A 24,273-nucleotide genomic window follows, 5' to 3' on the forward strand; every position below is an offset into this window, starting at 1 on the left:
ATAATAATTTTATTTTATTAATTTCCTTTTTTTGTGTGTACTATTAAATATAATGCATATGTTGTAGTATGTTTCATTGAAACCAACTAAGGACATCAAATATTTACTGGCAGTATGGCAAACCTTGGACAATCTGTGTGTACATATCTCATTACAGATCCCCTTTGCTGAGACAGGGCTTTTTCTGAGAAATCCAGCAATAAAAACATGGACCAGTAGAGAGTAGCAACAAAATATATCTGAACGGGTACGACTTGTACTTATTCAAATAATCAATGCACTTCACATTTTCCATTTTTCTGAGTTCTGTAAGGGACAGAAAGTTCTGTTTCTTTTACCTGACGTTATCATTGTTACCTCTTCATAGACACTCAACTGAGACATAGATCGCCACCATATTCTGAGAGGAAAATGTACTTTGTTCCTTGAAAGCCACCATGATGACTCTCCTAATTCAAGGTTCTCCCTTAAGTACCTAAGAAAATAGCCTTGTCCTAGATTCCTTGGCTCACTGAACATTGACCTGAAAAGTCAAGTCAGTGTCTGAGAGAACTGCGTCTGTAATAAGACCTTTGCCTTCAAGATACCCAAGTCTTTCAACCAAAATGGTTTTTCTTCTGGCCTTTAGAGGACTTTAGTACAGAGTTAACTCCCACCAGGTTTTCCTCCAGCAGGGCAAAAGAAGAAGTACCAGAGAGAGAAACATATGTTGGCCCTGGAGGCCAAATCCATAAAATTAATCTCAACAATTGAGGATACAATTGTAAAGGATCTCTCCTTAGAAGAGTAGATAAGCTTTGGGGCCACGTGGAAGAACCCAGAACAAGGAGACAGATGTGCAGTATTTTCAAATACCTTAATCATGAAAACAGGAGAGAGTGAGGGAGGAGGGAAGGAGACAGTAAGTTTCTGCCCAGGTCATGCAACCACCTTTCCCATTCAAAACAGCGTACACAAAAAGCTAGTGACAGGGCGATTTCTATAAGCAAAATCTGAAACCACCATGGGATCTCCTCCAAGCACATTAGCATATTCTAACAGGTGTCTGCTCAGAAAGCTGGTCATAAATGAAAAAGGATTAATTGAAAAGAGCTCTGCACAACATTCAAGCATCTCTCAAGGATACCACCGTGTATCTCACACAGAAAGCACTCTAAAGTGAAATAGCATTCCTGCTCTTCCATAGAGTGGAAGATGCCAAAACTAGATAGCAGGCTGTAATCGGAAAGAATAGCAACCACAGAATTCACCAAAAAAACTTCAAGGACAGTGTTTTCAAACAAAATGGGAAATTATCCCATTTTCCGAACAGCTCTATTCTCTGAAGAATGAAAACATGTAGTTAAAGAATAGCATATTTCAAATGCATACAACACAAAAGATCGATAGTTGGTTTCTGAAGGGATGGCAGAAAAGATTTATTATCAGAAAAGAAAAAGAAAAAACATTTAAGTAAAAAAAAATACACAAAAGGGAAATGAATTATCTACCTCTGCACAAACATGAGAGTATGGAAGACAAATGTCCAAAACACAGGTACTGTTAATAGTCAGGGAAGGAAGAAAAATGCTGAAGTCTGAAATGTGCCAAAACAGGTGAAGAAAAGTGACACTAACTGAAAAATGGGAAAGTTGTAACACTTGAACAAAAATTAAAAATTCCAAAGAAAATTACAAGGAATTAAATTGGTTTTACATTAGGACATCTACTCTTGTCTTTTGGTACCAAAAGTGAACGAAATACAGAAATTGTAAAGTAATTTACACAAAAATAACATGACCAAATGGAGCATTAAAAAAAACCCAGCTTAAAATGTAAACACCAATAGTGTTGCTACTCTGCTTCAGCCAGAGGCATTTATGGTTTTTGCTCGTGTATTTACAAATATCTGGAGGAGGGCAGCCGAGTGAAAGTCCAACATATTACTTGTTTATGTGATTCTGTGTCAGGATCTTGTCAGCAGGAGTTTGCAGACCACATGAATCACTATTCTCAGTGCTGCAAATTACTCAGCACCTCCCAAACAAATGTGTTAGGCTGGGTAATTTTGCCTCATAGTTTGTAGGAAACATTTCAGAAATCATTTTTATTTAGGAAAAAAAAGCAAAAATAATCTTATTGATGCAATATTTCACATCTCTGTCCCTGAATCATTAGTCAGAATCATTAGTGTAGTTTCTAACGTCTCTGAGGGAGGAAAAACCAAGAAGGCATTTTACGAAATGCTATAAATTACATGAAAAAATATTTTTGCACAACTTCATTCTATAGTTATGTGCTTATATTGCAATCTGCACTGAAATTAGAAATAAGTATTGTACCTTACTGAAAAGAGAATTCCTGACACTTCCATTAGATGTAACATTTATGCCTACCCAAAACAGTTCATAAAATGTTGTAGATTAAACATGCTTCTCATACAAGAGCCAGTTCTGACTTTCTGTGCCTCAAACTAATGGAGAATTGGCCACAGTCAGGGTCATGGCAACACTGAGGCGCAGACCTCTAGGAGTGGGCCAGGAAGGCAGGCAAGCACAGGCTCGCCATCAGCCTTGGCATACTCTACCAGTTTGCTCCAAGCAGAGTAGACTTTGATGGCAGCAAAGGGTTCAAGGGCACTTTGAGCTCCAAAATGTCTCCCTGCAGCTTTGCTGACAAGTATAAATCAGAGGATAGATTTCAGCTAGGTTCTCAGTTCCCCATGCCACAGTAAGTGCTGCTTCTGTCAACAGGCCAAGCGAAATAGTATTGGGAGTCTCCTGATCTTCTGTGAGGATATTTTTCTACTATGTCCAGACAACCAGAAAAGACTGGAATTTTTCAGGTTTTGCCAGTCACTGGGTGAAAACAGACTGTCTTGAGCTAAAAATCACCACTATTTTTTATACCGTATACAGAAAGAAGGAAGGTAACCTAAACAAACATCTCTCATTATTTCCCATTATTTTAAAGCAGGGTCATGTTCAGTAATCCAGGGAAGAAGGGGAAAGAAGAACGAGAGGGAAAAGGCATTCATGAGGGGCAGCCAACTGGACAGAGGGGCTATGCAGAGGGTAGAGGATATGGACACAGAAGGAGATGACAAGGGCACAGTAACGTAATAAGGAATGTGTGGAATGAGGAACTGTACAAGAGCGAATAGAAAGATGAGGAAACACAGGTGGAAATTAAGGGAAAAAATGGGGCCCAGCATGCTGGCAGGAAGGCAGAAAAATGGGCTGTGTACAGGGGGAGAGTAGAAGCTTGGAAGAATGAGAGGGGAGGACAGAACAAGCCAGCAGATACCCATGCCAGTTTAGGCTTCTTAAAGGAATATTCCTTCAGGAAAGCCTGAGAAGAGGAATGTTGTATTACTGGTACCTATCTGCAACTGAATTTCTATGTTCAGAAGTTCCCACACATACTTACTTGTGACAGAGGTGCAGCAAAATGCAACAATGAAAAAACGCTCATTGTTGTCAGGCAAATATTTTTCTTGATTTCTTATTCTTATTTATTCCTACAACAAACAATATTTAGTAAGGCTCTGTATAGTGTCCCTACAGCCTGGGGAAAGAATTCTTACAGCGCTTTTCGGCTTCAGGATGAACGGAAACTGCAATCGCAAGTGCTTTCCTAAGGAGCGTCTTGAAGAATTATGCTCTATCTCACCTCTTCCCCAGCTCTGTAATCCCCCAGAAGGAAAGGCTGATGAAATATCAAGAGGACCCTGACTGCTTCAAGCGCTGAATTCCCCAAAGCCTTGTGAGGGTTACCAGGAAAGGGAACACTTGGAGCCTGACAACAGCTCTGCTGAAGAGAGGTAGCTAGTGTCTCAAAAAAGCTGTGAATCCACCCAGCCCTCCCCAAGCGAAGTCAAGTGACACAGCTGTTAAAACACTGGCTTACAGCTAGCACCAATGGAGCCACACAAATAGTAAGAACAAAAGAACATTTTCAGCAGAAAAGGGTGGTGAAATTACATGAGGGAGGATGATCTCAGAAGGCTTAGCTCTTTGGAAATCAGGTCCAGAAGGCTATGGGTATGAGAAGGGCAGAGTGGTCACATTTGAATCAAAACCTGAGAAAATATGATGACTGATAAATAGGGTGTGGGGGTTCTGATTTTGCACTTGCCCAAGGTCTATTTCATAAAGCAAGCAGCTCGGTCCTCAGCTGGTTTCACCAAAGACAAGAAAAGGTGGTGGTACTGTTTTCCTACAGTATTTTTTCTCCTCTGTGACTTTGTTGCAAATGGACAAAAAAACCCCAATAGAATTTAAGACAATGTTAAGACTGTTGTGAATCATGCTTCTTGCATAATGGCTCTTAATAGCTAAGGATCTTCATCTTCAGAGTTCCCTACTCTGTCCTGTCCCCTTACCCATCACAGTTATGCTGGCTTTGCAGCCCCTGAGAATTCATATGTGTGAAAGGGAGTCCACTGACCATTCAGGGGCATGTTCTAGGTATTTTATATTCTGGCTAATCTCCCGATAGGTAGAGAAGAGATTAATTATCAGCAACAGCAAATTCATAAATGCCCAAATCATTCTGACATTTCACCTGACACGTTACAGGTAGTTCAACACACCAGTGTTCAGTGTATTGTGCAGTCACTGTTCACTATGTACACAAAGAAGCAATGAATCGGTGCATGTATAATTGAGCAAACCTTGGCTAAAGTGCAAAGATCATTTTCTGTCTGATACCATTCAGTATTTCAGCTGGAATCTGTTTTGTGCTCTTTAATAAACAAGAAAGTTCTATGACTTTATTGAACAGAAATGGAGTTGTACATTGAACTAACTCATAAGAAATCTATATATTTTAAATAATTAAGCATAGCAATTAATGGCCTTTATATAAGCTCCTTTTCTAACCAGTATTAACTGTAAAACATTTATTGCAGCACAAATTACAACATTATACAGTCATTAATGCAGCTGAAATTTTAAACCGATTGAAGTTTAACAGTAGGGATAAAAAAAAAAATCATTGTAATAATAGCCTGCCCTGAATATTTTATGGAAATCAGAGGCATTTACTAACTGAAAGCTCTGTATGTAAGCAAGGAAGTTAATGTGACTATAAAAAAAAAATTAATGTGACTTACACAGAGGCTGCCTCATAAAAACATTAAGTCAAATTAAAAACAAAATGTGAAAAATCTGTGGCTCATTAAATTGAATAGATTCTTATGAGGAATACAGATGACATGCATTTATGCCTGTCTACAACATAATTTGCTTTTCTGTTTGTGTTGTGTTGGTGGTGGTGGTTTTGTTTGGGGTTTTTTAATTGCAAAATATCACTGTTGTACAAGGCCCATTTCCAGCAAAAAGCCATTGCCTTGGTTTGCATACATGTATGTGCCTGTGGCTCCTGTCATCAAAAAGTAATGGAATTCAAAATAAACCGGTAGCAATAGACATATGAAACCATTGGGAATATTTAAAAAATACTTATTTTTCTTCACCTGATACTATTGCAGCCTCAAGTTTCTAAGCAATTACTTCCTCTCTTCAGAAAATATTGAATTTCTAATAAGATTTCACACCGTTATAGATTGCTGACATCTGATTACCTCAACAGAAACTGCAAACGGTGCTTCTAGAGGCTGACCCTGTATGAACAGTATCCTTTACTGATAGGAAATGCAGTAGTGCTAGAGCCGAGGAAAAGCTGCCTTAGCTGCGATAGCTCAGTCAACTTTATATATATAAACAGCTACAAAAATAAAGGACTGTGTGTCATAATACAAGGTTTTTTTCTTCCCTCTCCCTGCTTCAGTCATTCACCTCATTTATTCTCCATGTTTCTAAGCATCTAATTTATTCATTTATTTAAATGACAGATCATTAAGACCATTTGCATTTTGAAAATAATAAAGCAGTTCCTGTTAAGCCACATCTTTTTTAATTCCATGTCTGTTCCAAAACGCAGCTTTCTCTTGGCTACAGCTGAGTCCTAAGGGCTAAACTGTCACTAAGCAAATGCAAAAGCCCTGAAACGTCTGCACTGGTCCAGTCGTTCCAAAGCAAGCACCAGTACACCTACACTCCATCCTGCAGCGAGTTAAGCAACCTGGCCTTCCTGCTGCCAAGTACAATTTGCCCATCGTATGTTTTGCAACGTATTCATTTTCCTACAAGCAAAGCCAAAGAAACTCACCATGCGCTCAGAGAAAGAGGCTGCAAGGTTTACCATCACCTTGGTTCCCCACTGATGTTAGTATGTGCTGCTACCACAATTCAGCACTGTAACAACACACACTAACAGCAACAAGGCTTCTCATTTCTTGCTATAGATTGCGATTTTATCTCTGTTATGTGAGGAATGAACCTACAGGTCCTGTAAAATCTCTGCAAATAAGAAACGAGATGATCTCATTTCTTCAGCACAGTTTTTGCCTGCTTTGACCATACAGCAGTGATATGGTCTTTGTGTTTATGCTTTAACTACAGAGAGTTATTTCACCCTAAAAGTTGTTAGCAGAAAAAAAAGGACAACTATTTTAGCTCACAACGCACAGCTGATACTCAGAAGTCCAGGCTGATATTCTGTGGCAAGTCCATCATTTTATTGAAAGTAATTGAGATGATAGCAGGAGCAGCTGCTGTATCTGATGTTCTGTGCAGCATTTTTAACTAAGGGTTGGCCTTTCCCCACCCCCCCACCCACCCTTTTTTTAGCCAATGGTAAACCCAGGAAACTGGAATGCTTGCTAAACTTCTATGACCTCATGATACTCCAAACTAGATCTGAAAAAATGTGGAGTGGCTCAGCCCATCTCCAGTGTAGTACTTCTCCAAATCACAGCAAGAACTCAAACTTCACATTGTATTATCTCTAGAACTTGTTTTATAGTTTGGGTAGGGGGTTACTTTGCAAGATGTGAGACTACAATTAAAATACTGTATTTGAATAGAATAGGCTTTAAAGTGAGGGTGCTTTCTTACAAGAATCTTCTACACGCTTGCTACTTTTCTGTTCAACTTCCTACAGTATAATCTTTACAGAATATAGTACAAACCGAAAAATAAGTAGATTTTGTTTGTTGTTGTTATTTTTTAAACCATAAATCAAGATGCGAATCATTAAATGTGCCTTTGGTGTCACTTTCATAAGCCCAAATTCTGCTGAACCAGCAGCACTAGTCTAAGCTCTAAACCTCACATTTCCAGTTGCAATTATTTTTACATATAATACATTCAATATTATTTAGGTTTCTACCAGTGCAATGAGAGTCCAAGCATAACATTAATAGTATGCCTTATAAGTTACAAAAAACCTAGCACCAGCTCACAGTGTACTGGATTTGCTCTAAGAAGTGTGAATTTAAATCTTGCAAAGAGCTTTCAACACTAAAAAATTCTTTAATCATCTTGATTTGAGAGGATTATGAAATGGATCCGTTGTAATATGGATGGCATGCTGGTGAAAATCTCAGTGTATTTAAAAAAGGCATTCAAAGTAAATACATAGCTAGCCCAACTAAACTCTGTTGGAAGATTAGGTTAAGCTTTAAAGACATTATGAACATAATTCTTCAGATGTTAAGTCCCAGGAAACAATCACTTTCAAGCAATCTGGCACTCAAAAGAAGGAGATTCCACATAGCTACTAAATTGGCAGGGAAAAGGACATCAAAGAATATGGGATACATTTTCTACTATGAATATTTTCTTTTTATCTATTTCTGTATACTCCAAAATGTGCATGTGTAAACTCACTGTGCAGTTTATTGGTTTCAGATTAAAATAAATTAATCCCACATCAGTGACAGCCAAATGCAGATAACTAAAATTCCAGTGAAAAAGACAATCCATCAGGAAAAAAAAAATAAAAATTGTAAGATGGTGGTAAGTGCTTCCCTTATTCAATCCAAAGCCTTTGAATTTGAAGAAATTATTTGGAATAAACCTGCAAAGCCAACTGAGGAATTGCAATGAGCCTTCACAGTAGATGGTGGAGCTATACTGATCAAAACAGTACTTGGGAGCAATCATTGTTACTATTTTCCTGTGTATAAGCACAAATACACACACAGCATGTCTGCATGCCAGTCAGTGTTAGTCGTGCTCACTTATTTGTATTCTAAAACCCAGAGGCTCAGTATCTTTAAACATTAACTTCAATGAGACTTTTTTTGTTAAAAATTAAACAGTTCTCTAGTTTTTAACAAAATTTGTCCAGAGAGTTTGCCTCTTTCCTTTTAACTGAATTAAAGATTCTTCTTCTTGTGTACAGTCGTAGCACAGCATTCACATTAACTTGCAATGAATACTTAAAATGCAAGAAACCAATAATCTTTGCTCTGTTGAGTTCTCAACACACTTCCATTATTTTGATACAAAGTACACTGCAATTGCACAGAAAACTACTTTTGCTTTAAAAAGCCATAGCCCATAAATCAACCATCAAAAGAATACCAAGAACTTTTTAAAAAGCATCAGGTCATATATTTAATGGATACATTCAAAAGAATAACTTTGTATTACTCAGAGAAAGGTTATATTTCACACTCATGTAAGGACTTGGAAAGCACTCCAAAAGAAAGCTACAATGCCATGAATTATGACCTGAATAAAGTCTAAAGAAAACTTTTCAAGCTATGAAGTTACTTTATAGAGATGCCTGTTATACAGCTGATGCAGCCTCTTGACAAGTCTGCTCTTCAAAACCACAGCATGTGTCACCACTTGGTGCAAATCTACACATGGCCAAGTATAAAATGAGGAGAAAAATAGACAAGAATAGCAAGTTGTCCCTGCTCCCAAGCTGATTAAAGGAAAGACTTGTGATAACCAGGTGGAGAAGCAAGCTAGGAGAGCTTTTGTCTTCCCATTCACCACCTCTGACCCTATGCAGCAAGTCCAGAAGAGCCTTGGCAAACCAAGCGTTTCCACAGCTGCTCCCTGACATGGCCTTTAGCCACATGGAGGATGTTTCAGAGGGGTGGGAACAGCTTAGGAGGGCTAAACTGCCTCCTGTTACCCACATTTCTCTCCCTGTAGATACTTCACTGACTGCAGAATGTATCTAGGCCCAAGCAATTGCTGAACAGGAAGACTGAAACAGAAAAGGGGTCGAAACCAGACCTCCAGATCCTGGTGAATCAGCAGCGCACAGGAAGGATTACCTGAGGAAAGACCACAAATGGCATAGAAAGTAAACAGATGACATCAGATAAAATGAATGAAGTGCTACATGGACCCAAGAAAAAGCATCAGATAATAACTGGAAAAGAAAGTAGCGAAAAGAGCAGGGGGGGAAATAGCGAAGAGTGGGGATGGATGGGAGGGGAAGAGGAAGGGAGCAAAGAGGAGGTGGAGAGTATGCAGGGAGGCCAGACTGGTAAACAGTGAAGGAGTTGTTATGGTAAGCTCGCCACAGCGATCATGGGTGCCACAGGACGAGTTAAGACAAACAGAAACAAGTTTCACAGACACACAAATCTTTCTTCCACGGTAGTATCAGGAATGGAGAAAACTGCAGGTATGAAATCCAGCTGTTGGCAAACTTGGGGTCACCTGACAATTTTGCTGCAGTCAGAAAATACTGATAGTGCCATTAAGGAGTAAATTGACCTATACTAGCTGGGTTACATTCTTTACTTTAATTAAGCAGTATGCTGCAAGTCCTGCTAAATACTAACACACATTACATGTTTTTTCCTCTTTCCACAAAAAGCAGGATCCTGCCTCTGGACTAATTCAATCCTCTCCATTAAGACTGATTCAGCCTGAGAGTCTTCAGTCTTAGCTAAGAGCTATTTAAATGCCAATGTTTTAACCAAAACTCCTTTAAAAACATTTCCATAAAGAGAAAAAAATAAATGCAATAAGCTCCTATTGAACTAATGGAACGACAAAAAAAAATAACTGAAATAAGCCTCCTATTGTATTAATGGAACACTCACACCACCCAATTAAAATGACAGGATATTCAAATATTTCTGCAGCCATTTCATTTGAGCTGTGTGTACATTTTATATTTTAAATTGCACAGTTTACGATGGACAGAAGCATCCTTAACAACATTGTCACTTGATAAATGAAGACAAGAATAAAACCTAAAGGTGCAACGGGCACATGTTTACACGTGACAACTAGAGATCAGAGGCTTTTATATGGCTTGGCTTATATATTATTTTTTAAAAATGTTTTATCAATATCACTGGCATTAATAGATTCTTTCACTTAATATAGCAATGCAGATACGCTCATGTGATCACTTATATCCTGCATAATGGTTTTGGTCTGGAAAATCTCTGTGAAAGTTACATCAGCCATTGGTAATTAATATCGTTAGGAATTATATACTTCTCTAAGGTTTTATCATTAACTTTTAGCTCTGTTTTTGCAACAGAGACTACAAATTGCGTCAAATGAAATATAACTGTTTTCTCCACGTTTTTTAATGGTGATACTGAGAACACCATGTGTGTGGAAACTACCATTAAATATGAAATAATAGCACTTAACAAAATCCTATGGTTTCCCAATGATTTGTGTGGTGATTTATATATTTTAGGTTTAGGATAATAGCTCCTTCATCAGAGTAAATATGTGTAAAGCCTTGAGCTTCCAAATCCACATGTCCATGCTTAAATTTAAGCATGACTAAGCCTAACAAAGACACAGTTAAGTGATATGTGACTGACAAATTGGGTCTTTTCAGGAACATACTGCTTTACTTTTAAGCAAGCAGGTGCCAAAGTCTCAGTTAAAGAAATGATACCTAGATTGCATGCTTAAAAAGTTTAAGCATGCGTGTTAGCATAACATGGTGAGAAAAAAATATAAATACATGCTTAAGCACATACTGGAATTTGGCTATTTTGATAGTGGTTCATCTTCAGACTCCATGCCATCTCCTGCAGAACCCCACAGCTCTTCTTGCAAGACCCTTTCACACAGTGCCCTTCACCGCTGAGATCTTAGAGTTCAGACCTGATGATAGTTACAAAATCTTTATCTGAGCTGTGACCTAACAGAAGAAAGCCATGCTGTGGGACTCAGGGATTAATTCAAAACACGGGCCAAATAAAGTGAGCCAGAGGAGTAATCTTAATGCACTGACTCACATCACAGTATCATCCACCTCTTTAGATACACTTGGAGAAGAAATTGACTCAACTTATTTGGAAATGTAGAAGACTATGTGTTCTTATGATATAAATAAATAGACACACATCTTTGCCCAGATTAACCAAATTTTATAGATTTTATAGAACTTATTCATATATATATTCATATATTCAGACAGCAGCACTTTTGCATTCAGCAAAAATTACAGAGACTAACAATATTTAAATAATACACCTGAAACAAATCAAGAGAGTAATAAAAAGAGTGTTTTCTACCTCCCATCTCTAATCTGCCTTAAAAAGCCTATTGATTTACCAGTGTTCTTCATTAGTGAATTCATGGTATACTTCATGTCAGTCATCCTTACTTATCGCCAAAATTCTTTAAATTAATTTCCTATGATTTTACCATTCTTAACAACACTTAACAGCTATGGTAAGGATAAAACAACATCAGAGATCTGAAAAGGCATTAAGAAAACGTTTCTGAGGGAAACCAGACTACCACTGCATTCATATGGAAAACAGAAGGTTATTATATGGCAGACACTAAAAGTCTCATTTCAGAGAGCTAGAAGGATGGAGAGAAAAGGAAGAAAAGACAAATTCAATCAGTTCTAGCAAAGAGGAGGAAAAAATTCCTCAGAAATAGGTTTATTTCCTTAGAAAGAAGTTAGATGCTCTCTACCTATTTCCCCCCTCATGCTTAATGAAACCTCCAATAACAAGAGAATCTGAAAGGCTCAAAAAAAATTATTGACTACGAATATTCTTTAAAAAAGACAGATAAAAGAATTATACATACACTATTAACAGCTTCAGCTTCATAGATGAGCAATCAGCAATGACACAGGAATGAAAGCATCACAGCAGCCTACAGTATAAACTAGAAAGCTTTTGAAGGTCACCTGTTTCAGTTATTAGCAAGAAATCGGCCTCTCCCTGATGCATCACCTCAACAGTATGGAAAGCATAGCAGGCAGCAGTAACTCCCTACAAGATGTCCTCTACGGATAAAAAAAGACAAGTAGAAATGGAGTTGGGAACTTCTGCAGATCATCTTCTCTACTAGGATCTCTGCATGGGGTTAATCAGAACAAAGGTTGTCAGAGACAGTGTGGCTCAGGTGAGAAGGCTTTCCCCACAGTAGGACCCAGATACAAGCAGTGGGCTTAACTTACAGATCTGCTTGAAGACCTGCCCACTCAGGGTACTGATTTCTGCAAAGTGCAGAAATGAACTTTTTAATAGTGGGCTGAAATGCAACTTCAGTAGCAGTATATTTGGGAACACTCAGACAAGAACAATGACAACACTGTTGCTTGACATACAGAAAGTTGGAAATACCTGCCAGGATACCTGGCAAACCTGGTCCCTCAGATAACATACCAAAGAACACTGCAAATGATGATGCTCACACTTTCTGTTCTTATTTCAAGAAGGCAAGTACATTCAGATGTACTCCACGGGAGCAAGAGATGGGCAGGCAGGTTAAACCCAAGCAGCTTACTGACCCAGGAACAACCAGCTGTAGGATACAGATACATTAAGTCATCTGGGTATGAAAATAATTGCAGTGTTTGCATATTTCTAACATTTCTTTCTTTCATGCTTCATTGGTATGCTAAAGGTCACCTTAGTATGTCAAAAGAAGCAAGCAGAGAAGCCAGCCACAACATGGTCTGCTTGAAAGAGGCAAACAAGCTTTTTCTTTCATTAGCAAGGAAACACGGTACTGAGACTTCCCCACTGCGAGCTATTTTTTTGGTCAAGAAAGGGCTGCACAGGTCAAAACTGAGCCAGGCGACTCCTCTATGATGCACCATAAAAATGATGCCAAAGCTGACAAGGGCAGAATATTTCAGGCTTCACTTACTTCAACACATACTTGTTTCTCAGATCCCCCGCTGACCGAGCAGTCAGTGGGCTCATAAGGCTGACTTGACTGGTGAGGCACTCTAGGGTAAGCTTTTGAAGGGGACTATTCTGCCACCTACCTCTGTTCCATAATGTATATCCATCAGCTAAGAACTTCCACTTCCCACCTGCAGATAGATAATTTGGTGGAAATACTTAACCAAGCTCTTGTGCTATATTTAACTCAACAGATAGTCCCACAGGTGAAAAATATTCAGCTAATGAGAAATAAACAAACAAACTTGATAGCGAGACAGGCTATCAAATCACAAAATAATATGCCTTTGGCAACAAAACCAACATCATCACAAATCCCACACCCTAGTGCTTGTGACTCTCCAGAGAGAAGCCCACTGTTCATTTACATGGGAAAGCACAATGAAAAGGAACATATAGTGATAGACTTTGGTTACCAAACATGTCATGGTGTATTAACTACTCTTTTACATTTGTAGGTTTGAATAGAAAACAAACAAAATAGACTATCTGTCTGTATGTATAAAACCTAGAGAAGTTCTGAGTAACACACAGTGTGCTATTAGTATATTGCTCAAGAATAGTTCCAGCTGTAAAGCTACCATTACACTAATAAATTTAAAAAAAATATTTTTTAAAAGAAATGTTTTCTCCAGAGATTCTCAAAGATAAAAGTAAATTTAAACAAATGTAGCTATGAATCTAGACATTTCCTATCTCTCTGAAAGGCATTATTGCATCCTAGGGAAAGGTATACTAAGTACATTGAAGCACTCAATTTCAAAGTAATTGAGTGGTGTTAGGTATGATCTTACAGGTGCATTTTAGTGCTTAATGTTAATGGTGAAATACATGACTTTTTTTGGCACCTTAATTATTTCACTATGGAATAATTTCCTACATTTTTGTCCCACACTCACAAGAAGAGCACATTAAAAAGTTCTTGTATACAGTCATCACTGGATTAAACATCGTGAATGTTTAGATTTTGCCACTATATGAGTAAGTTACTCAAATCACCATACTTCAGAACAAAACAAAAAAGAAACGGCACTCAGTGTAGAGTCTTTGGGTTTGGCTGGGTTAACAGGGTGATTATGAAAAAAATGTATCATTTGATTTGAATGCCTTGCCTGCTTCCTGCAGTAGAAGCAGCAACAGCTGTCAGTGCTCTTTCTTAGTCCTGCTCGGCGTCCTCTCCAATGCTGCACCTCACATGCCACCCACTCCCAGAAGGCTATTTCTGCTTCTCTTTAAATGGTGACACACGCCATTTGCCTCAGTGGGTCAAAACGAACATCAAAAGTTTTGCCAACAGCAACCTTTTTAAAAGGTCTGTTACCACTACCAGTCTGTGAGACTTGAGACAAGTCAGAAAATAAACTGGGTACAGAGGCTGAATCACCCTCTCTTACGAGACACACCTATTTCAGAATGTGGTTCAGGTATATTGCTTGGCTACTGTGACAAAAACTATTGCAACAAGCACAGCTGTACCTCTTCCAGAGAGGGGAAAAAGTCCAAAGCAAACAAATAAAACAGCCTCTGTGGATTTTAAGAGACCTGCAGCAATTCCTTACAAATTTCCAGCCAAAATGACTAAAAGGAAAGAAAACAGACAAGTGGGATCTCTCTACAGTCCTCTGTGCACCCTACAAATGTTTACCAAGCAATGACAAACCACTTATTTAGAAAAACATGATAGCAAAAAAATTTTCCACTAGGAACTAACAGATTCAGAACAATTACACATGGTTTCTCACATGAAACGGTGAATACAGGGTATTAGCTACTATTATTGATGGCTTGTAAAGCAAAATGCAGGAAATGGGACATCCTAATTTTGCTCTTGATCACAGAAAAGTTTTTTGTCATACTTACTGCAAAGTACCAGGAAGGGGCAGAAGATACCAGAAAGGAAAGGAGAAAATAAATAATTAAATACATGAAATACCATTAAATTTAGTTTGAATCATGTGGCAAAGAACTACATTTAAGCTGAACTAGAATAATGTAATAATAACGATGCACCTCTTGTTAAAATAGAAGCAGGGCTGAAGATCACTTTGAATAGTAGCCTTGTGATGCAAAGCTTAAGGCAACTGCTTCTTGGAATATTTTCCACTTGATCTGGATGAACAAACATTAGGAAACTTAAGTGGGGAAAGACAAGTCTGTAGATGTCCACAAGTCGGCAGTTGTCACTGTGCTTGGCCTAAAGACTTAGAGGAGCATGAGATACTTTGCTTTTCGGGCTTGGCAAAACAGTTCTCCCTGACTCAGTATACATCTCCTCGTGAACAGAGATCCACTGAGGGCAGGGATTGTACTCCACCAGAAACCTGGTACCTGGCTCTGGATTTCTTACCCCACACTGTTATCGGAATTTAACCTAGAGACTTCATCTCCCTCAGTACCTGCCTGCATGACCAGCTAGGCAGGTCTACCTAGACTTGCAGAACAGCTCAGACTGCCCCTTCCCACTTCTGCTAGCAGGTCTGCATATACCGGGGATAAATAGGGGAGCACAGAAAGAACAGAACTTCTCCCAACATACACTTTAGCTCAGACCAGAGAACTGGCTGCCTTGAACAGCTTCTCCTAGTTACACAAGACTCACAAAGCATGGAAAAGCTGAAGTGAGAAGCAAGCAGTCATTTCTTCAATAAACTTACTGGATTTCCAACCATTTCTGTCAGCAGGTGGAGCAGCAACAGCGCTAAAATATAGAGAGGTAAATACCTCCCTGTATTTGTCTGTACCTACCAAAGTAAGGTTTGTCTCTTAGCCGCTGCCTGCTGAAAGGACAGAGAAACTATTGCTGCTTCTAGTATTCCTCCCTCCACTGGGAAATCAAAAAAAGTTATCAGAAACCTCTGATAACCTAATGGAAGGCCGACAAAGGCATCGAATAAATTTCTCTCCCCTGGGCAAAAGAAGTGTGTTTGCTTCCAGGAGTCATCTGCAGAAAACTTATTTACAAAAATCCTCAGGCCAGAAAAAATAACATATAGAAAAATCACCATAATGGCACTATACCTATAAGGAAAACTACATGGTTTGACTGTTCTTAATGTAAGACGACTGAGATCTGTCTAGTCACACGTGGAAGTTCTGAGCAGTTCAGTACTCTGAACAGGAGACCAGACCAGAACATGTGGATTTTGAGATCTGTATGAAGAATTCTGTACTGGCATATCCAAACAGAATTCAATGCATCTGTTTCAGAAAACAAACAAACAAATAAAAAACAAAACAAAAAAAAACCCAAAACAAACAAAAAAACCCCAGAAAACATATCAACAATTGAAGATATGCAGAGTGGACAACAGCATGTATCACTCAAATTGAAAAAAGTTGGGATACACCATGATGAATTCAAGGAGAAGAATATATTCAGTCATTCCATGAGTTATAAAGGACAAATGTTTCCTGTCACTTTCATCATAACATAATCATTATTCTTCAGCAAGAAAAAAGAAAAAAAGATCAAAAAAGTTCTGGCTAAAATTGTCTCTTACTTACCAGCAAAATGATAGAATGGTATTTGAATCAAGACTAAAATAAACCTGAAATTCAACAAGCTAACTCTTGAAAAAACAATTATATTACAGATGGTTATATTTCATTGGTCTTTTAAAACTCAAATTGACAAATGTGTTCCTCACTCAAAGTAAATTTACAACTCATGATTCTAGACAAGGTACATGGCTGTGCTGCTGGATGCCGTATACCGCAGTTTTAGACCACAATTTGTTATTGCACACTTAATTATTAACACGTAAACATCAGTGAGAAGAAATGTCAAATCCTATGAAAAGTATAATTTATTTCTCCTGGCAGATATTAACTGGCCACTATTAATGACTTTTGGAACTATTACTAATGAGGAAAACCAGCCACCCCAGCATGGTAGCAACATCCATAGTGAGGCACCAGCCTTTCAGCCATGAAAAAAAGTGGAGGGAAGGGGAATATCACAGCACAAGATAAGAAAAAGAGTTTCTCAGAGAGTATGTTCATGACTAAATTGCTGCCACAACATGGGGGGTGGTGGGGAGCAGGGAAATTCTGAAAGGGCTTCCAGCAGCTCGGCTGCATGATTAGCCAAGGCAGCTAACTGCCGTTCATGTCCGCATCATTCCCCCACGGTCTGGTCATTTTGTTATACTGAGCCAGGCAGCTAACCAGGAATCCTGAGGGACAGGGAGGTGTCCTTTGATCAGACAGCTCCTTTTCTTCACTTTTTTGCAGGGCAAAACAGTGGGAAAATAGTCAAAATATGTTTTCTTTATGCTTTTATCAAAAGCATAAAGATAGGACTGTATTAGTTTAACTGCCAAGGTATGCTAAAAATCATATACAGCCTTCCGTGGTATGAAGCCAGGAATGTAGTGGTTATGCATAGGTACACTTCCTAAGCAGAAATAACTTTTCTAAATTCAGTTAGCCAGAGTAAATGGACAATTCAAGAACTATATAAGCATATTATTCAACTAATTCACTGTTTTAACTGAAGATCAAAAGCCATTATGTTACAATAGTGTTTTTCTCAGTACTGACCATTATCTTGAAGGACTCCTGTGGAAGCTGTTGCTCTTAGTGTCTGTTTTACCTTTGTAGAGTTGTTAGAGTGTCGTCTGGACACAAATTCTTCTAGATTCTGGCTTTTTTTATCTTTCCCTTTAGGAAGCTGAGGTGAGATACTGTTTTCTCCCTGATCACTGGATCCAACAGTAGATTTAGATTGCCGATCATTTCCCTGAAAAGAAGTGTGTGTAATTATCGCTGATGCAAATGACTAAGTTGTTGGGTTTTTGTCAATATGTTTTTTTTTAATTTCAATATTAGTTCAACCTTTTAATACTAAGGATCCATATCAGGTGTTAAAGCATATTAACTTACAACCAATACAGTTAAGCGGTATCTTAAATGATCCAAAAAACTGTAACTATCTAATCAACCTACTGTATGATCCCACTGATTAAATGCTCCTCAACAACTCCCAAAAGAAAGTAACACATTTATTACAATGACATAATGCTTCATTTCATTAAAAGAATGGCTAGGTGAATCTATACATGCATGCATATGATATACAGCTATATCTGATCTATGCATATGTGTGGAAAGCCACAAGATGTAACACATATAACATGAATAATTCATTGCCTGTGTAAATGACACATGGCCATTAATCTAAGTGTCAAAAGCAGCTGGAAGAGGATGACAATCTTCAGGTGGCAGTAATGCTGACTGCCAAGTGGACACTAAGAAAGAGGGCTGCCCACACATCACCTCTGAATCACCTCCAAGGCCATCAGCCAGTTCCTCTGCTGGCTCTGTGATATATCTAGAAACAGAACCAGAGACTTGGTCCTTATTTTTACAGCTTCGATGTATGTATGATGCTGGGTGTACCAGCCATACACATTCTTACATACACATACCAGCCATAGACAGATTCAGTCTAAACCTGTTCACAATCAACATCATAAAAATCTGAAGTGTACACAACAGGTCTTTAGGGTGCTGTTTATATCGTTCTAGGCTGCGTAAAGTCTTTACCAACTGAACACCCTCATCATTGCCTCTCATTAGAGGCTGTCATCCTCCTACCTCGGCCAGTCTAACAGCACACGTAGTTTCTTCCTAATCCAGTTCTGTCAAAACACTCCATATAACAACAAAATACTCAGGCAGATAGGGTAGAAAACCTTAGCAGTATCTGGAACTGTTCACCTTATCACAAACTTAGCTGAGTCACAGCAGATTTCATTCTACTTCATTGTTTCACTTGGTATAGCTGCATGAGCTATTCATGCCATTTTAGAATTTGCCCACCAGAAAGACCTTTCATTTTGCAATGGTCATGGACAATTCTTTTCACCTCACTGCAAAAGTTAAAAAGGTAATACTATATAAAGTTAAAATCTTTCAGAAGAATAAGTCCTAAACAAAATCCCACATCTCTATTAAAAATCAGGCATACATTATTACAGTCTTATGTGCTTCTTCTAGAAATCAGTTCTGTTTAAAATATCTTACTTAAATGCCATCTAATCTACCATTTATCTACCAATACCATCAAATCTACCACTTATACTTTCTCTGTAAAGAAAAATGACGGCATGGCAATACTCCCGTCTCTTCTAATTCTAACAGTTTACTCCCAAGCAATAATAGTAAAAAAGTGTAGATACCAAATTGAAGTAAACAATTGCACGATTTATACCAGTTTAAGTGTTACATTATATATTTAAGAGCAGAGGTACATAATCTTGCCTCCTTAAGATTTGACACTTGTTATCAGTGTGTGTGGCATGGTTTTGTCTGGGATAGAGTTAATTTTCTTCCTAGTAGCTGTTATAGTGCTGTGATTTAGGATGAAAATGGAAAAAAAAGTGAATATCAAATAATTTTCTGTACATGTTAAGTAATACTAGAAGAGGCAAGAAGTTAAAACTGCTAATGAGTTATTCTTATAAATGCTAGAATTGCAGAGCTCACATTTTAAAAACAAGCACCACTTGAAAGTAGGTTCTTTGGTGAGGTTTTATCTTCTACTTATTTTCAACAGAATGGATCAGAGACTTTTATATTTTACTGCTTCTTTTGTTTAGCAGCTCCAGGGTTTTTCATCTTGTAAACAATGAATGTGCATGATCAACACCCACAATTATAATGACACACTGTGAGTTTGACTATCCCCTGTCTTGTACAGTAAATTGCACTGGTGCAGAATCGATGCCAACAGATACGTATATTCTGATTTAACACTGGTTTAAATCCACAGTGGACTCATTTTGTACACAAATAAATAGCTATACAGGATACAAAGCAGTGGACGCTCAAGCTCTGTATTTAATGGTTAGCTAGGACAAAACACACCAGATGGGAAACTGGTTTAGGGCCATATTAAGACTCAGCATGCAGAAACACCATCTTCTGCAAGATATTTTTGTTAAAAGGTTCTGTGTTTTTCCTTTAGGTGTATAATTTCAATAAATAAATACACAAAGATAGCTGACAAGGTTTATGGGAAAGACCTCAAAGCAGCAGTTGATCTTTGCTATGGAGGTTTTTATAAAAAATAATGCAGCCATTATTGCAAGAATATTCTCTCAGATTTCTTTTGTCTAATTGAGACTGCAAATAGCTACAGATTCATCAAGTTTTAATAAGCATACCACCAGGTGGCTGAGGATTTTTTCTCCTCAGATTTAATTAAAACCCAAAGGAGAGGGACTTTCCATCTGCTGGAATTAAGCAAAATTAGAAACAAACTTTATTATGGCACTTGTTACTTACACTGCCTTTAGACTTTCGAGATCCCACAATTGGAGGTAGTACAGAGGCTTTGGAACTGCAGAAATAAACCATATTTTAGAAATGTGTACACTGTCACTATCATAGACACTACGTATCTATAACCAAGTCAGCTATGACAACAGAGTTGTTTCATTCATTGTGTGTTTTTACTAAGAATCACTCGTTTCTGTTTGCTAGACTATATTTAAATGCATAACCATTAACTTGAAAAAAATGCACTACATTTCCTCACAATGCATACTTTATACACTGAAAATCTGCAGAGCAGTATTCAGTGTGAAAGATCCATACAACTATTATAATTAAAAGTTCCAGCAATTTCCACAAAACTCTGTTTACATCAATTGATCAACATAGCTTTTCACTGTCCTTAAATTCATTTGTTGCAAATGCTGTTTCCTAAAATACTTTCCAGTTATTCACATTGTCTACAGTTGGTTACTGAAAAAAAAAATTACATTACACCCAGGTTTATATGCAGAATATGAGACAAATTCTCTAAACTACACCATTTGTAGGACAAATTTCCACTTCTTTCCATTTATTTCAATGAAATGGCTCCCAACTTTCATGTTTGCAAAGATGCTAGAAGCCCAAGTTCCTCCCTACAGACACCCAGTTTAGGACTCTATTATGTGATAATTCTAGCCTGTAAAAATAGACTCAAACATAAAGCACTCTTAAGGGAGTACATATTCCACAAAACATTACCAAGCAAGAGTAGATCTAGAATGGTGTAGCTGCACTTAATCTAATTCAGCTGTACACATTTGTATCCCAGGAAAAAACAAATTAAGCCTAGTCAAAATAATCCTTTTTCTGACATTAGTTTTGTGATACATCATCAATGGCAGGTTTATGTCTTGTGAATTTCTGTTTTCTCTTTTGGTTTTCTTATCTCAAGTTTCTCTGAAGTTATCAATGAAGTTTTGCATCCATGCTAATGCTTTTATCCATCCATCCATCCATCCATCCATCCATCCATCCATCCCTCCCTCCCTCCCTCATTCTTGGAATGATGATTTTGTGCTTTACTGGCGGTACTTTGCAAACAAGTTGACACACACAAGCACGTGAGAAGTCTATCACCTATAGAACTTACCCCTGTGGCCTTCTCACTGTAGATTTGCTAAACAGCAGATCACCATACGGCAACTTCTTAAACTTTTCTCTGCCCACTGCAACATAAATTTGCCCATTCTCCAAGTCTGACCCATTCTGAACAAGTTTTCCATCTAAAGTGTACAGTCTGAAAAATAAAAAAATGCTTAATATAATAAACCTTAACATTCAGGTAGGCGTATTAAAAGTGTTGAAAGCTACATTAATCTAAGCTCACTAAAACGGGATAATGTAAAAATAACGTGTTGGACACTCCCCTGTCTGGTCCCAAATGCATTTCTTCCTTCTCGATAAAGGGTACAAACAGAAATTATTGTTGTAAAAATCTATCTGATGTAACAGACATTGATTATTGGTACTGTAGGTGCCTAAGATACATAGCCCCTCGTTAGAATGTTGCTGTATTGGCTGCTACTCCCAGCCTTAGCCCACCAGGTACAGCCATTCCCTGCCCCTCTGATCCGTGCAATATAACAGTGTAAGTGTAGTGTTATCCGCTTGGTCTGTGTTAGTGGACAGGTCCTGGCTTTTCAGTCGTGGGGCCATGCACGTCCTGTTATTCCCAAGTTACTGCACAGTGCCCAGAGCACTGACGGGAGGTGGAACTTGGCAAGAGAGAGGTCAGGAACTCATGGAGTAGATCCCTTCAAAGGGATCAGAGGAAAGACATTAAAGACCTCCTAAGTAAAGCATAATTTCATTTTAGAAATTATAGAAATGTTTCCCATTTTCAAGTTTGTGATTTTATTTAAGGATGGTCAAAACAATGAGGAAGAAGGAAACATTCAATAACAAATAAGCTCTTTCCCACGAAGCATATTCCAAAACTCAACAATATTTGTATCTAATTTAAAAGGCAACACTAACTGTTTTGCATTTAACTCTTAAGTTCCGAAATGCTGAATGACTGTCTCAACTGCCTTTCTAGAAGCCTTCCACAGGAGCTACTACAGGTGTTACTCAGAAATTTCAGCACAGTGCAAGGGGATATGAAATTATATATACATGTATACAATTAACCTTCTAGGAAGAGTATCAAAAGCCAGCCTTGAGAACACCCCTGACTTACAAAGTACAAAAATTCTTAACTTAATAGAGAAAAAGCTGCATGGTGACACAGCCTTGAATAAACACAGAAGAAAAAAAAAAAAAAAGATGCAGATTATAGGAACCAGGAATCACAGAATAGCTAAGGTTGGACACGATCTCTGGGGACCACTTAGTCCCATCACCCCATGCAGAGCAAGAGCAATTACAGTAGGTTGCTTGGGGCTGTGTCTAGGTCTGTTTTGAATAACTGCAAGGATGGACACTCCACAGCCTCCCTGGGCAATCTGTTCCAGTGTTCGATGACTCTTACAGTAATCTTTTTTTCCTTCTGGTCAAGTGAAATTTCCTGTATTTCAGTTTATGCCCATTGCCTCGTCCTTTCACTGGGCACTACTGAGACAGAGCCCGGCTCCATCCTCTTCACTCGTTCCCACCGGGTATTTATACATATTAACAGGATCCCCCTGAGCCTTCTCTTCCCCAGGCTGCAGGGTCCCAGCTTTCCCAGACTTCCTCACATAACAGGTATCTTCAGGCCCTTCATCTCTGGGGCCCTTTGCTCCACTTGCTCCAGCATGTCCATGTCCTTCTTATATTCCCCTCATGAAAGTACCTTGATTTTCTAGGTGCCTCCTGCCAGTACCTTGGTTTTCTAAGTGCAAAGACTAAAAGTTCTCAAAAGTGAAATTGCAGCTTTTTAAAACTTTGACCACATTGCTGCTTCTTTGCGAAGAGGTATGCTAACTCTGAAGCAATCCATTTGTATTACCCATATTTACTTTTTAGTACAAACATTTCACAGGTATGCCAGCGATTCAGAGAGCAACTTACCTTTCACTACCGTGCAGACACATCAGTTTCACACAAACAATGAAAATAAAAGAAGCAATCTATAAATCAGCAAGAAGCCTATTTCTGAATTAATCTAGATTACATGCTGCTTTGATGAACTCGGGAAAAAAACAGCAAATCAATATACCACATTTAAGAACTGTATTATATATTTGTGTGGTGCTGCAGGTATACAGGGGTACATACAAACATGACTGTGGGGGGTTGTTCACAATCTTCCACTTTGCTTGTGTTTTACTGTTAAATTTAATGCACAAAAGTTGTTTGCTTAATATAACCCTGAAAATGTTATGGATTATCTGGCAATCTCTACTTGTATCTTTCACCTAGAAAATAATAATCACAATAACTGAATCAAACATAATCCGTCCCTGAAGATGAAAGTGAATTTAAAAATGCATTTTAAAAAAATGGAACTTCAAACTAATAAATAACTACTGACTTAACAAGCATCACACAGGTTTTGTGACACTTACTTCTGAAGCCTTCTACCCACCCACCTGGCCACAACCACTCATAAACCAGCGGGGTACTCTCAGGCTAGTATTATGCAACAAATATGTCCTTGTGATCAACAAATATGTCCTTGTGACCACTTCTTCTGGTCACTGGCAGATGACCTAGTCCTTTCCCTCTGGGATGCCAGTGGACTTCCTTTTTCCTTCCTGAATCCAAGCCAAAAAGTGGTTGCCAAAACAAAGCAAGCGTACAGGCTGACAAAGGAGACAGCAAAGACATAACCTGTGGAACCAACATCCCCAAATTCCCACTTGCTGATGCACCAGGTACTTTCCTGTCAGGCTGCTGTACCCCATCCCCATGCACAATGTGGCAAGCAGAAAAGCCACTTTCTCACAGTCTCCGGTCACATATCTCTTACTTACATCACTATTCTGATGGGGATGATCAATTATTATTTTTTTTTAAGAAGCCACATGTGAAACTGCATA

General features: G+C 38.3%; 1 protein-coding gene across 2 annotated transcripts in view; it reads right to left on the reverse strand.

Annotated features, from left to right (window-relative positions):
• The window catches only part of DCDC2 (doublecortin domain containing 2), a 68,362-nt gene that overhangs the window by 19,335 nt on the left and 24,754 nt on the right, over positions 1–24,273 (reverse strand). For both annotated transcript variants that reach the window (XM_055800958.1, XM_027788816.2), the window contains 3 exons: positions 21,402–21,548; positions 20,279–20,333; positions 17,531–17,729 (listed from right to left, as the gene is read on the reverse strand). In XM_055800958.1, coding sequence (XP_055656933.1) covers positions 17,531–17,729; positions 20,279–20,333; positions 21,402–21,548 — 401 coding nt within the window. The remainder of the gene's footprint in view (positions 1–17,530; positions 17,730–20,278; positions 20,334–21,401; positions 21,549–24,273) is intronic.

Source organism: Falco peregrinus, chromosome 3 (assembly GCF_023634155.1).
Source record: "Falco peregrinus isolate bFalPer1 chromosome 3, bFalPer1.pri, whole genome shotgun sequence".
Taxonomy (NCBI): domain Eukaryota; kingdom Metazoa; phylum Chordata; class Aves; order Falconiformes; family Falconidae; genus Falco; species Falco peregrinus.